Here is a 15,683-nt window from a genome sequence, read left to right on the forward strand (position 1 = left end):
AGCTGTTGTTCTCCTCTGTTGAGATATATATATATATATATATATTAATATTTGCAAAAATAATATGACCATTTCAAAAAATTGCAGAAGTGGGCTACCGTCGCCTGCTGGATGGCCGACATCAAGATGTCACCCGTCCAACGAGCGACATCTTGTGTCGGACCGAGGACAGTGACTAGAGGGGGGGGGGGGGGGTTGCGGGTGACATTTTGCGTAGGACCGAGGAAGGCTACTAGGGGGGGGGGGTTTGAATAGGAGCCTATCCTAATCTTTCACCTAACATGCCTCAAATAAAAATGAAAGCAAGAAAACAAGAGAAACAAGAATAAATCACACCAGACATCTCTAAAAGATTGTTTTGATCAAAAGCTCCAATAGATGAATCCAAACTCTAGGTTCCATAGAAAACCATTCCAAGTGTCATAGCTCACAACAACTTACAACTCGATGAGGAAACACTCAAATCCAAACAACTAGGCAATTGGTGAAGAAACTCTCCATGTTGATGAATCTAGATGTAATAAATGATTCACGACCAACTTATAGATGATTCTTATCTCTCTAACAACAAGAAGAATAACTTCAATATAATGCGAAAATTCAGCTCTCTAATAAAACAAAAAAACACAATAAAATCGAAAAACTTGCAATTATGCAAGGGAGCCAAGAGAGAAAAACTAGAAGGAGTTGAACACAAGGGTAAGATGAAACACAATATTCATTACTTGCCGAGGAACACCCTATTTTTTGTTGATTACAAAATAGTTTTGGATACACAACTCTCACTTAAACCATAGGCTAAGTATTCCTCTCTTCCTTTTCTAAAACCGTAGAACTCAACTCTCAAATGGATGGCTCAAAGAGGCTCTGATAGCCCTCCTCTCATATTTATAGGCTTTGGGGAGCTTCCTTGCATCCCAAGTTTTCTAGTTTTTTTGCATCCTATGTGTTCTAGATTTCTTACATCCCAAGTAACCTAGATTTTTTTATCCCAAGTTCCCTAGATTTCTTTTATCCGAAGTAATCTTTCTAATGATAACACGTCTACTCTATCTTACGATCTCGATAGCCGGTAAATCTCTCCCGCTCCCGGTCCCTTGGGCTGCCTTGTCACTTGCATCGGTATCCCTTTCTCTTAACTTTGTCAACACACTATTTTCATTCATATTCTCAAGCCTTGCTTACTCTCCATGTGTACAACTAGGATCACCCTTGACTCTGTCCGGTCTCCTTAATCGTCTAGCAGCAAGCACCCCGCTTAGCTCCGATTATCCCACCATCGACCGTCAAGTTGCATCCATCACCTACACATCATAAAACAAGCACACAAGTTTCTCCAACTCTATTTCTCTCTATCTCTAGTTAGTCATAATAATAATCATGCATTGTAATACATAAACATGCTCATGCAAATAAAATTCAACTCAACTCAATCTTTGTGAATGACTCATCACATATAAACCAAGGTACATATCCACTTGGTTTCTCATCTTGACATGGAAGGCTAGCGTGGCGGCCCTCTGATGTGGCACAGAAGGTGTTGCCACTCCGACGGGCGATAGCTTGCTATCGCCCAATTAGAGGGCGACAGTTTGTCGCCTATTGGATGGGCAACATCTTGGTTTCACTCAACCAACGGGTGACATCTTCCGAGGGTTGTTGAAACCTGATTTACGGTTTTGGCCTGTTGTCATTATGGTTTGTGGTAGAGTAAGCGTCGTCTGTGAATCACCATTCATTGTTGTTGAAGTATTTTAAAGTCCATCACCATTTGATGTTTTCGAGATATCTTTGATATGCAAAATTGTCAGAAAATGAAGGTTGAACATGGTAATTTTATTTAGAGCTGCAACATACATGGTGGCATGTATGGTACATGATCATTCTAACCTATCCATGTACCATCTCTAAACCTAACATTTCTTTGGGAATGTAAACAAAATGATTACAACATCAACTCTACTAAGTGCAATATGGGTACTTTCTCTTTCTCGCAGCTTCTGGTCGTGTCTCACACGCCCGATGTGCCCTCTCGCATTTCCTCTCCCTCTCCGCCTCATAGGCCTCCTCCTTCACGTGGTTCTGCTCCTCCCTCATCTCCTATTGCTCCTTTTGAATGCGTTGCACGTAGCCTCCCTTCTCTCGTCAGCTTCCATTTTATGGAATTGTCTCGAAGCGGCCTGGTGCTGAGTGTGTAGGAGGAACACATCTGCTTGTGACTGCTCAATATCCAGCCACTGTACGAAGTCACATAGTAGTGGTAGAGACTGCAACGGAGACCAAAATATTTAGTGGTAAATCTCAGTTGTATTTGGAGTAGTTTAGCGAGAAGTGTTTACCTTGTGGCAGTAGCCAACATGGATGCTGCCCTAAGGTGGATTGTATTCATAATTTGGGCACATAAAGAACCTCCTTTCGTATGTGTAAAAAATTTAGAGGACTTCATCACCCTACAAAGGTTTTCACACCTGCACATGGGCACTTTGACCCTAACAGGCGTAGTATCCAGCAAGTATTTCTTGGGGAGAGGATCATACACCATTGTAGTAGGAATTGTGGAGGTTGAGGATAATAGTTTGGTTTTAGATGTGGCCGGGGGATTCTCTATTTATATTGGAGTTTCGTGCTAGTTCATGGACTAAGTCCACAAAAATTGAACCTGGGAAAGTAATTGATTCCGCTGTATAGAGTGGTCATGTTAACTGAAAATGCTACTTTTGAAAAGACTACTTCTAAAAAGTATACTTCTAAAAGGCTATTTTTGAAAAGGCTACTTGTGCAAAGGCTAGGTTTGGAAAGGCTAAGTTTCAAATGAGTATAAATTTATTAATTAGATGAGTCTAGTACAGGACGACAATTTTATTAGCGCTGTTGGACGTCTACGAGTAACACAAAGTTCACGGTATTATTATAGTGCTATGGATTGAAAAAATGGTTCTATTGGGTGAACCAGGGATGTTTCCCCCTTCTTTCATGGGCCACTTCATGCTCAATCCCTTCTTGATGATGTAGGAGAGTTTCATGCCTTTGTAGTTGTTCCTTACGCCTTTGAAGCTTGACCTCCTACCTCCTTAGAATGTCCTGTCGAAGATGCCACCTGTCTACAAGGGCTGCTAAGAGGGCCCTATCATAGCTGAAGCGCCTCACCGACTCGGTGCCCCCAGCACCGCATCCGCCTCCACCATCCTGCATAATGGAGGAAGTCCAGCATCAAAGAACATGCAAACAAAATACATTTTGCGAAGAATTTCAATAATAAGGCGTATACGATGATAGATAGAAGTGATGCAAACCTCGAGATATAGCGAGAGTCAATCCTCATGAGCTCCTCCGGCACATGGGGTCATAGTACTGAGAGCTCATCAGCCTGCACGACAGGCAAGTAGGATTGGCGTCAAATGTCGGGCTAAGGGTCAAGTAGCTCTGGGTGCGCTTGAGCCATACATGCAAGTTCAAAAGTTAGTTAGACTTTGTTAAGAAAAACAAATAGAAAGTAACAAATAAGAGTGCAACATATGACATGAGATATTAAAGTGTTCAATGCGTATAAAAATAAGTAAACATAGTCCTATACATACATAACACATGACATAACATACTCGATAAAATAGCAATAATGACTTAACATATTAAAACAATAGCCATAATAATAGTCTCATGACTAGAATAACAAACTACAATGTTGCATACATGAATTTTCATCACACTGCAAATTACAACAAGAATCAAACTCAATGAGTTATCGAAGTCAACGATCGACGAGCATAAGGACATCTCCCATCTGTAGCTAAGCTGGAAGGACCTGCTTCAACGGGGTTGGCCACCTGGCATACCAACGGTTAATTTCTTATATGTGTGGCCTGTTTTTATTGCACTTGCTGCACCATTTCACGCGACGGTAGACTTCTGCTTCATCCATGACATTATGGATCCTCGTCGTCCCGCGTCGTCCCTTCTTCTGCTTCATCTTGGGATCATGGATGAACACGCAGCCTGACCCAAGGTCCTTCGTGAATGAATCATAAATCTTGAAACCATATACCTCATGGTTCCATGTGCTGAAGAGAGCTTCTTTCTTGAAGTTGTCCGAGACGTACCTTCGAGTCTTCATGTTCATCATAACACACATGACAATCACATGTGAGCATGGCTTGTGGATTAGCATTGGTTTGTAGGAACTTCAAACACACAATAGGGTGCACTCCTGGATAACTCTCTCATGCTTGCTCCCATCTTGCCTTTGTCCCTTCACAGAACTTCATATTCTATGCTATGCAGTACCCATGGGCTTCACCTGATGCATATTTGCCTTCTCCATCTTGTCTTCCATGTACTTAGTGATTTTCATCCCATAAATTAGATGAGAATCTTTTAGTGCTAGAAGAGCTATTGCATAACAGTCCATGAAATACTTGCAAGTTTCTTAAAGAATGAACTCTACAATCCTGATTAGCAGCATGCCTCTCATACCTTTCAGCACCTACTTGTACATCTCTTCTAAATTTGTAGTAATAATTACATACCTACACCCGTTTGTGTGTCATAGAGCAGAACCCACTTCTCCTTCAGTTCATTCTCAATCCACTCACTGAATGACCTGGTAGGTGACCTGGTCCTTCTCATCATTTCTTCATGGTCCATTGGCATGGCTTCAAGAGCAACTATTTTGTCCTCTGGTTCCTCATTGGCCTCCATGCATGCTCCTATGTTTGCTTCTTCATCAACTCATCCAGTGTCTTTCAGATGGCATCAAACTTCCGCTGTTAGTTCTGACAGCACAACCTCTTAAACATGTTCATGAGGTTCTTGTTCTTTCATTGCTGAAAGAAGTTAGCACTCAAATACCTCATGCACCACATACTCTACAATTCTAGCTACATAATACCTATCATGCCACCCTCCGTACCATTTTTCAGATCCTGAATAGCCTTCAACATCCCTACATGCTAGTCATGTATAATGCACATATCCGACCGAGCACACACAATTATCATCCTCACATGGTACAATAACTAATACCAACTGTTGGTGTTCCCACTCTCAAAAAATGAAAGGACAATGGTAGCACTTGGTTGTGTTCCCATCAACCTCAATAACAGTAAGTATCTAACCCTTATACATGCCGGTAAGAAAAATCTCGTCGATGTAGATGATAGGGTAACAATGCTTGAAAGCTTTAATACATGCTCCTAAGGAAAAAAAGCTATGCTTTATGACGTACTTGCCAGGTTTAGATAGCAATGAGTACTTATTGAAGTCATAATAAGTCCCTAGGTTCCTTCGAGCAATGATCTAAAGCAACCATGGCAAATTATCATATGAAGCTTCGTATGTCCCGAACCTCATCTCAATTGCCTTCTTCTTCGCCCTCCACGCCTAGTTGTAGCTCATAGAGTATTGGTACTGCTCCTTAATTGCCCTAATTATGGACCCTGATTTGTAGTTCAGGTTGTTTACAATCTAGGCATACATGACATTGGCAACAATGGCTGATCTCAAGTTCCTATGATTAGCTCAAGTTTGCCTAGAGTGCAATTGTGGTCAACCACAATCGACACCTTCCAATAGTCAACCCACTTCCTCTTAAAGTCATGCACCCGCCACAGGCAACCCTTCTTCACACACTTCACATCGTACTCCTCCTTACTTGACTTCACAACAACAAGCTGCCATTGAAACGATGTCGCCCATTGAATCACAATATCTTTCATGGCTTGACTGGTAGGGTACCTATCCCACTCGGTCATCTCATTTTTAGTATACTCCCACGCCACCTGATTCCCTTCATTCACCACTAGGTTATTAAAGTTCGGATTGTTCTAGTCCGTAGGGACAGAGCATTATCCTCATCATCTGACATGTTATACTCAGGAGTTTCATCGGTCTCAAGATCATATCGCTCCATCTATTCCATTAAACTAGAGATGTGTTCCCCCTCATCTACCTCACCAGTGGGTTCAATCGAAACAACCGATGACTGCCCAACATCCGATTCACCAATCTCATCACCCTCCTCCTCCATATACCCCCACCTTGCATCTCCTCAACTCCCTCCTTATTCTTTCATTACACAAGCAACATAGGTGGGCAATCTATCCCTTTCAGACCATAAAAATTTCACTGTGCCCCTAAAAAAATCATAAACTGCCAGTTATCCGACATACCTGCCAATGATCGACAATAATGTCTACCATTGTTACGAGTATGGAAAGCTATATTCAAAACATTTACACCTACAAAACATAAAAGTAACATATGTAAACCTACTCTGCATTGTTAAACTATGTTTACTCTACATTGCAAAAAAAAAAACCTAACAACACTACATGTAATATCACTAAATCCTACATCTATTTGCTAAGTTATGTCTAAACCTACATCCTATTATTAAACTATGTCTAATCCTAGATCTAATTCCGAACATATGTCTAAATAATGCATCTAATTGCTAACATATGCCTAGAGACTAGATTTAATTGCTAAACTATGTCTAAAGCTAGATTTGTATTATGCACTATGTCTAAACCTAGATCTATGTTCTAACCTATGCCTAAACCTAGATCTAAGTTCTAACCCAATATTAATGGCTATCCTACTTATTTGTAAAAAAATGAAGTAAAAAAATTACCTTTTCTGTAGGGCTTCGCATCCTTCTTTCTCCTCCCTCCCCTCTTCTCTCCTCTTCTCCTGTCATGTGTGCTCTGCTCTCTCATCTCTCTCTTCTCAGGCAGCAGAGGAAGCAAATGAGGCGTGAGAGATGAGGAGATGGCCAGCACACCATTTATATTGGAAAATGTGTCTTCATTCAATGGGCGGCACCTTTCCCAATGGGCTTAAGATGGTGCGTATAGACACTCCTGTCGCCCGTTGGATAGGTCACAACAATGTGTCGTTCATCTAATGGATAATACCTTGACATCGCAGCTAGGTCAGCAGGTATTTAATTCCCTCCTATTTGACCATGACCCCACAAGGTGTCGCTCTTTGGATGAGTGATACCTTGCTGTCACTCATCTAGCGGGTAACATAGTCTACTTTTACGATTTTTTTTGAAAAGGACGTTATTTTTGGAAGTATTGAAAAATATATATATATAACACTGTTCATCTTCTTCCCACAGTCGAGCCGCCACTGTGCGCCCTTCTATGCCCTTTGGGCCAAGCACTAGCACCGCCTATCCCCCTGGGATCATGTTTATCCCGGACTCTGTGTCTCCAAGTCTCCAACCGATTTCGGTTTGGATTTCCTCTTATCCCTAATTCTAGCTAGGCCTATATAAGCAGAAGGGGGGGGGGGGGGCAATTGACAGGGATCAATTGTTTGCCTTCGGTCAAGACCCTGTTTGTAGAAAGTTATTTTTTAAAGCTTTTAACTGGTATGGGCGTATGGTCCAAACTCATTAATCTGCTCTTCTTTCCTGAACAATGCAGCCTGTTTGTTCTCTTTCTCAAGGCATGTCTTTCAATTCAAGATGCAGTCGGTTTGCTCATTTGCCATAGTTCCAAGGCAAGTCTACTGAGCTTGCAGAAAGAGCGAAATATTGATACGCTGTAATTTCTTTCACTGTCCCATATTGAGGTCTTTTGTCTCTTTCTCAAGTTGTGCTCTCTCTCTCTCTCTCTCTCTCTGGAGCATAAGAATGGGAGACACTTTATGAACAATATGCAGGCTCGTTCTCTCTCTCTCTCTCTCTCATTCACGTTCTCTCTCTTTTTTGTTCATGTTCGCTATAGGCTCACCGTGAGCGTGGATCATCATTCGTTTTCTCTCTCTCCCTCGCTTTAAGTAGTAAAGGTACAAAATACAAGCATTGTAGATATGAATAAAACCTGCCGACTTTGTCTTAAAAAACCATTGTAGATACAAAGGTGTGACTCATGAAAAAAAAAAGTAAATGTAAGAATCAAGTCATTCATATTTGTAATGTCTTTGATTTCCCGCGATGGATGTTCCATTCATCCATGGGAAATACTATGTGTTCTGCATAAAAAAAATGTCCAGAAAATAGCATATGTATACAAATCATTATTCATATTTTTTTCATCCTCATCCTGTCAGCAGCAACCCGCATTTCCAATCAAAGGATTTCATTTATTCAACAATATCAAAGATACAAAGCATTGCATAGATGTAAGGACCAGACTCATGAAACAGACTAAACGAGATCGGCCCGTAACATACCCACACATGCAGAATTCCCTAAGTAAATTGGCTTGACTGGATGGTTTAAGCCACATTTATTCCCCAAATGACAAGCACTATATAACTCAAACTAGCATAATCAATCACAGAACAATTAAAATTCTTCCATCAATTAGAATCAGAGGGGCTTATATCACCAAGACTGTCTCCTGCACAATCACCCAGAGCTGCTTTGTCCACCAGAAGAGGACTCGAACAAGACCGTGTTGAGCCAATCATAAGGTTGCTGATGCAGGCCAGAAGGACCAGGTATGTCATGACCACCAGCAGTTTGGCCTCTATAATAACCATTGTTTCCCAAATAAACATTCGGTCCATTTGAAGGAATATTTGGAGGCCACTGGTAACTGGCAAATGGGTTTTCAGCAGCAAAGTTGTGAGTGTTTGAATGGTTTTGAGGCGGTGCCACTGTGTTGAAATTTTGTGCTCTGAAAGGAAGCTCGACTTGGGAAGGCAATGGCTGTGGAAGTTGTAGGGGCGGTGATAGATGAGGAAAATCATTGGACAATGGAATTTGCAATGATGATGTGGGTGCTATTGCTAGTGGTGGTGGCTGCGAAGGTAGTAGGGTAGACCCTAAGAAATATTGTGAGAAATGTTTGTTGTACTGGTGCGATTCATTAGGTAGTTTCATCATATGTGCCTGGTGTTGTAGCAGCTGCGTTTGTGGTGATGGCAGCATGACTGGATTCAGAAGAGAGGACTGCAACCTGGACGACGATGGAAGAAGCCATGACGATCGCGGAAGGTGGGAGGATGGCTGTAAGGGAGTACATGGAAGACGTCTTGTTGGCTGCTGCAGAGATAGATCACTTCTCCTACCGATCTCCAGCTGGTAGCCGGGGTGCAGTGCGTGCAGCCGACTATTAATATCTTGTTGAACTTGTGAGAGCCTATGTAACAGCTCGTTGACCTCATCGAGATCAAGATCCTTCTCATCGCCATAGATAAGCTTAGCCAACCTTGAGGTTTCCTGGACCTCCTTTTCACATGTCATTGACACCCTCCTCCTCTTGTCCTCCATGGCTTTGCCTTTCTCTAGCTCGAATAGCTCATTTTGCATATGGGTGATTCTGTCCAATTGTTCCTCGTTGACGAGTGGTGGTGCATGCCCTAAAAGGAAAGAATCAACGATGGAGTTAGCCGATGGGGTGCCGAAAGCGGACATCTTCCCATTTTTGGACTCCACTACAACAGCAACTCTTGCGCCAGTGAGAGTAGACAGGTCAGCAACGGTTTTATAAAGCCCGACACGCCGCTTAAAGAATGTGAGGCTGCGGTCTTTATCATCCTCAATAAAGCTAATACCAGATCTCCTCGCCCTCCTAGGCATTCTCAAATGGAGAATCAAAAGCAACTACTACCAATATATGAGTAAGAAATGTATTTTTTTCTTCGAGAGGAGATCGATGTTTTTTTTATGGGAAAGAGGTTAAGATGCACCCCTTATATAGAAGGATAACAATCTGTAAATGGAACACATGATCCCTGTGATTCTAAAGGTAAAAATGGTCTCCTTTCGAAAACAACATCAACATGTTAGTTATAGATTCTTACCTCTTGTCACTGATGAAGGGGCCCATCTTTCGCATGGGCAAGGCGGGGCCCATTTCTCAGCAGCCATTAGAAAAAAAAATGTAAAATGAAGTATTGCATAGATATTATTTCTTAGCAACTAAAATGGGCTCTATATCCTTTTTCCATATTAAGTGTGTATTTATTTTTGTGCTAAAAATCACAATGCAATTTTTTCATGTATTAATTGGGAGCAGTTTTTGTATCCATTTGAGTCAATGCTGCCAATATAAGAAGCTCCACAAGTGTAGTGTTTAATGTTAATCAAACACAGCTATATACTATATGCTCTACTATAACTATAGGATAATCGAATATTAGTTGGATCCTTGGACTCCACTCTGAGGCTGCCGTTGCTATACAATTGTACCTAAATTTTTGGAACTAGTAATGAGTATTGTGATCCAACAAGGTCTTGGTTGAATGCAATGATTAAAATATTGTAGAATATAAATTTTGACCTGCTACAATTGCAATATCCTTAAAGTTCTCTCTTTGGTGCAGTCCTTGCATATAGGAATAGTTTGCACATCTCTAAATTTTAGAGCAAACTATTTAAAATATTTAATTCAAATCCCGATTTTATGACCATTCTAGGAAGACCCTCTAAAAAAAACTAAATGTGTGCTATAACTAGGGCTGGAAAAGGTGGCGCTAATTCGGAACCAACTAAAGACCATTTCTAAAGTCTAGCTATTGTTTGAGCCATTATCCAAAATCCTCGGTACAATATTTTGGAATCGGTTGAAGATACCGACTATTTCCTTGATATACAAAAAAAAATATTTACCATTGGTGTTGTCTTCAGGAAGCAGATGGCAACTAGAAAGGACGGGGTCGGGGCTTTCCCATCATGCGCAACTAAGCCAATGCGGTGCAGTGGCTCTAGTCCAGAGCGGCACAGCGACCTGTGATGTTTTGTAGGGGGGGGGGACACACACACACACACACACACACACAGAGAGAGAGAGAGAGAGAGAGAGAGAGAGAGAGAGAGAGAGAGAGAGAGAGAGAGAGAGAGAGAGAGAGAGAGAGAGAGAGAGAGAGAGAGAGATGGACGGGGGACAACGGTAGCGGAAAATAGATAGGTAGGAAAGAGGAAGGAAATGTGAATTTATATGGTTTTGTACGGGCTAGAGTTTTCCTAGTCAACGGTTGATTTGGGCTTGAAGATAAGCTGGAAAAGGCTTGAAGATAGGCTGGAAAAAAAGGATCGAGGGCTAGAGTTTTGCGTTGCTTTTATCATAGTGATGTCAAGGTTTTTGAGACCCTAGTAATATGATACTTTACATATAAGTTTAATTGTTATTGCATTGGTCTTGTGATATGTGTTTTTTTTTAGACATTACTTGCATTAAAAAACCGTACAAGGACTAAGGAATGATAATTGGATGTCTATTCAAGTTATGTTGTCATGTTATAGTTGAACGCTAGAGCAACGGTTTGGTGTTTCTGCTCAAAACTAATGGTTCCAACCTATATTGGCATGTTTCTGCTCTAACAACTTCATTTTTTGACACTTTGATAGTTCAGATTTCAGTCCATTTCCAGCATTATCGTATTTTATTATGATTTTGAGAGAAAATATGGTTTAGGAAATTCATTTGACATTTTCTGAATTGATTTCGACCATTTTCACCCCATTCCATAACAAGCATGCTTCTCCCTTCACCGCCAGTGGCTCCTCCCGACAAGCTATCACGGAAATAGGTCGCAAACCACGTAGGAGTCAGCTGGTCGAGTCTCACTTGGCTAGCCTAAGACTACACATGGATTAAGAGTGGTAGGGCCAACACACTTCGAAGATCGTTTTGTAGGATCTCTCGTTTGACCACAAACCTAAGCTCGCACTTAGCCACCACTTCCAGGCTATGCTAGTCGTTGACATTATCAACACGCATGGTTTGGGGTTTGAAGCAGCAGGAGGGGTGGTCAATTCTGGGACTCTACGACCATAACAACGCCACAAGCTTATCTGATAAATTAAAAGCTTCATTCACACATAATACAAGCCTAAATTATAGTTCAAGGTTTACTCTTCTTCTACAACCTACTTGATGGTCTCCACCTGGAAGATAGACTCCACAAAATCCATTGACCCTTGATACTCCACATGTAGCCTCTCCATGGCTGCGCCGCGGGACTAGAGGTCACGATCCCCTCCTGAATGGTCTGAAGGTTGAAGTTGGGGTCGCGACAACAGTAGCACTTGAGAACGTACGTCGCCACGGCTCTCACTGCCGTTGTCACTTCCTTCGAGGACCTCACCACTAGGACACCTGAGAGATGGGTGAACCTCTCCATCAGGATGTGGATGGCATAGGTCCAGCCCAGGGTGGCCCTGTCATCCTTCAAGTCAGCAGCATCCAGCTCGATGCTCTTCAAAGGTCACTAGATTGCCTTAAAGGCTTCCTCAAGTATACCACAGGTCTTTCGCTTATCCTCCTTGAGCTGAGAATGTTTAGTAGTAAGCATGGCATTTTCCTGTTTAAGCTTGGCATTCTCCCACTGAAGCAAGCACCTTGCCTCCTTCTGTTTGGCCACTAGCTTCTCCAGCTCAGCGCACCTGCTATCCGCTGCCTCCCTCTCGGTGATCAGTCTTCGGATAGAGGTGGGAAGACTGGTGACCAAGGAAATCAGGTCGGAGCAGGCTCCATGACCTGCTCTACAGACACGAAGGTCATGACCAGTGCTCTTGGCATCAGAGCCACTAGAGGCTAGGGGCTGGAGCATCTTGCTGAGGCACTAGAGGAGGATTTGTAACCGAGGCCTATGGTGGAGTCGATGACTTGTAGTGACAACAGACTACAGAGTCAACAAAAAAAACTTCCAAAGCATCTACACCTAACTGGGAAACTTACCGTGTGGGTGGAGGGGTGAGCATGAGCCTTGTCCTCGTGAAGCCGCCGGTGACCATTGTCCCACGGGTGCGTTTGGAAGCTTCCGCGGAAGCCAAGTCCTCTGCCGCTTTCTTCCCCGCTAGCACAGGGCCTTGGCTAGTAGAAGCCTAATCGCCCCCCCCCCCCGACCTGGTTGATGCTGGCCTGGTCAGTGCTGGTCTGGTCGAAGTGAGTCTGGTCAGGGCAGTGTTGGTCAACCATTTGTCATCCGGCACTATTTGTAGAAGCTCCACCCATGATCACTGGCTGGCTTCGAGCAGTCTGGTCATAGCTATGATTAGGTTGTTCTATTCCACGACCAGATTGGAGACCGGTCAGGGTGGTGTTAGGCGATGGAGTGGTCATTTGGGCGACTGGATTGATGTCCCGAACAACCTCCATGACCTCGTCTACTATCGAATGCAAGACATCAACCTCAAGAAGACCATGTAGCAGCCCAAGTCACAAACCCCTTTTCCTTGGGCAAGGATCTAGGACGATGATTGCGGGGAGAGGCCGAACTTACCAATTTGAGCCAAGCCCTTTCTAATGAAGGAAGGTCACATAGCGGAGGAACACCACACGGAGGGCCATCTTTTCTCTAGGCAGCCGACATCAGGATTCAGACCCATGAATCGATGGCCTCATCGGTGAGATCTGGATAGTAGGACTATGTAAAGGGTCATGCGCCTAGCATAAAAAAATGCCAAAGAAATGGTTGCGATGTTACCCATGGAGGGCTCCCGGGTGTCATTGTCGCTCCCAGTGTATAGGAATGCCAGATGAGCCCTCCTCTGTAAGGGGCACAACCGGTGCTTGGTGAAATCACAGACGATGTCCAATCCCGTCAGCCCAGCTTCCCCAAGCCGCTTGACCCGAGTGGTGAGGGTCAGTAGCTTCGGAGTTATCTTTGGGTCACTCCCCTAGTTTTCGGTGACTAGCGTCGATGTGCTCGGCACATGCAAGTTGTCCAAGGCGCTGTCTGCTGATAGGTAGAACCAATCATCCCTCCAGCCCCAACCAAGATGATTTGAGGCCCATTTTGAGATAGGAATACACAATGTCGTCGTGGAGACAGAACCCATAGCTCCCTGTGGCTTGTCCAGTCACCAACTTGGCCGAGTAGAAAAATCAGAAGAGATCAGGACATGGCTCGACCCCAATGAAATTCTCGCACATGTGAGCAAAGATGCTCAACATGATAATAGAATTAGGGTTAAGATGGAGGTGGTCAATGTAGTAGAAGGTAATGATGATGGTGAAGAACTCAAAGAAGGTTGGCACGAGACCAGCCAGGAAGAAGGAAACAAACATGATGAACTCCCCCTAACGGGGAGCAGGCACGCTCTACCCGAAACGGTACCTAGAAGACATGTAACGAGGAAGGAGACCGGCATCGCACATCTATTTCAGCCTCACCATATCACACTTGGAATTGGGGAAATCTAGCTCGTTGCCATTGCGCGGCGCCATAACGGGTGCAAGAATGGGGACGGAGAAGAAGGGTTCTGAGCGCAAAAGGTGTAGAGGCTATGAGAGATGGCAAAAGGATGGGGAACCTTGGGCTTTCCAATTTATAGGGTCGACACGATATCCCAACTATCGTGGAGTCCAGCCACCTCAAAACTCAAAAGGATGCACATGGGGAACCAAAATTCCCTCGGGTCTGGTGGCAATTAATGTTTCTATCTCGCACGATTCTCTCCCACTCACATTCCCCCCCCCCCATGCTCTCTCTCTCTCTCTCTCTCTCTCTCTCTCTCTCTCTCTCTCTCTCTCTCTCTCTCTCTCTCCGGACATTTGAACCTCCACTCGGGATGGGGTTTCCTGAGTCAACCACAAAAGCGGCCTGCATCGACGACTACTCCCTGGGCGAACTTATGTCCACACAGGGCCTAAGTGATCCGGCAAGGCTTGACCATGTCCAAATGGAATCCAGCGACCTCATGACCATACGGTGAACCACTCAGTCCACCACATCCACAGTGGAGCTTGGGGGCTACTATCGATGTAAAGAATAAGCGGTCTCCTATCAGGAGGGCCCAGGTCGATAGATGCTAGCTAGCAGTTGAAATTTTCAAAACCATGGGCCCTTGCACAACCAGGTGGGGCTTGCGCAACTAGTCCCCTAGTTGCAGATGGAAATCCCACAACCAGCCCTTGTTAGTCACAGGGCAGGTACTCACCTAACCAATCTAATTGCATTTAATGTCATCCACTCATGTGTTTTCCTTCCCTAGGTACCTTTTCGGTGAGCGAAGTTGTGGGTTGGCACAGAGACAGTGTGACCCATCTCGTAGCATTTAATGCTGCAAGACAACCTGGCAGGTGTGTGCGATAGGTTCACAGATGGGCGTGATGAGCGTGCAGCGAGCATGACGGTGGTTGGCGGATGGGACAAGGCGTGCAGGATGACCAGGCCGGGCTAGGCATGCCCGCACTCTATAATGATAACCTAGGAGTAGCTGTCTTTGTTAGGTATAGGGCAGCCACCGTATTTTGGCACAGTCTACTTGTATATTCACTTCACCTCCTACTATACAAAGGAGGGAGGACCGGACATGTAAGGGGGTCTGAGGATAAGTTTATCATCCAACTCATAAGAAAATACACATGACATAGGGCTATTATCCTTAAGGAGGCCTGAACTTGGATAAACGATGGTGTTGTTGAGCTCCTTCGACACACACTCATACTCACCAACAGCCACTGGAAACACTGATCACACACCCATCATCCGGCATACCCTGGATATATTGTCAGGGACTAACCCTCGACACTAATTGGCTTGAAAAACTTCACAAGATAAACTTATATCAATTTCTATCTAAATATATTTTAGGTTCATCTAGTGTGTCTACTCTACCATTCAAAGGTTTGCAACCTATAGCCAATGCTAGCAAACTACTCTATGAAGGTAAACATGCAAGAATAGATTACAAGTAAATATGAAAACGTAAATATGGTAGGGAGAGAAAACTCGATACAAGAGATTTTTTTTCCATAGTATCGATGATAGAAACACCA

The 15,683-nt window shown here is 43.6% G+C and overlaps 1 protein-coding gene across 1 annotated transcript; it reads right to left on the reverse strand.

Moving 5' to 3' along the window:
• Positions 1 to 8,359: 8,359 nt before the first annotated feature.
• LOC133891201 (uncharacterized) lies at positions 8,360 to 9,535 on the reverse strand. Its single transcript, XM_062331919.1, has one exon. The coding sequence runs from the start codon at positions 9,533 to 9,535 to the stop codon at positions 8,360 to 8,362; it is 1,176 nt and encodes a 391-aa protein (XP_062187903.1).
• Between the last annotated feature and the right edge of the window lie 6,148 nt (positions 9,536 to 15,683).

This window comes from Phragmites australis, chromosome 14 (genome assembly GCF_958298935.1).
Source record: "Phragmites australis chromosome 14, lpPhrAust1.1, whole genome shotgun sequence".
In the NCBI taxonomy this organism is placed as follows: domain Eukaryota; kingdom Viridiplantae; phylum Streptophyta; class Magnoliopsida; order Poales; family Poaceae; genus Phragmites; species Phragmites australis.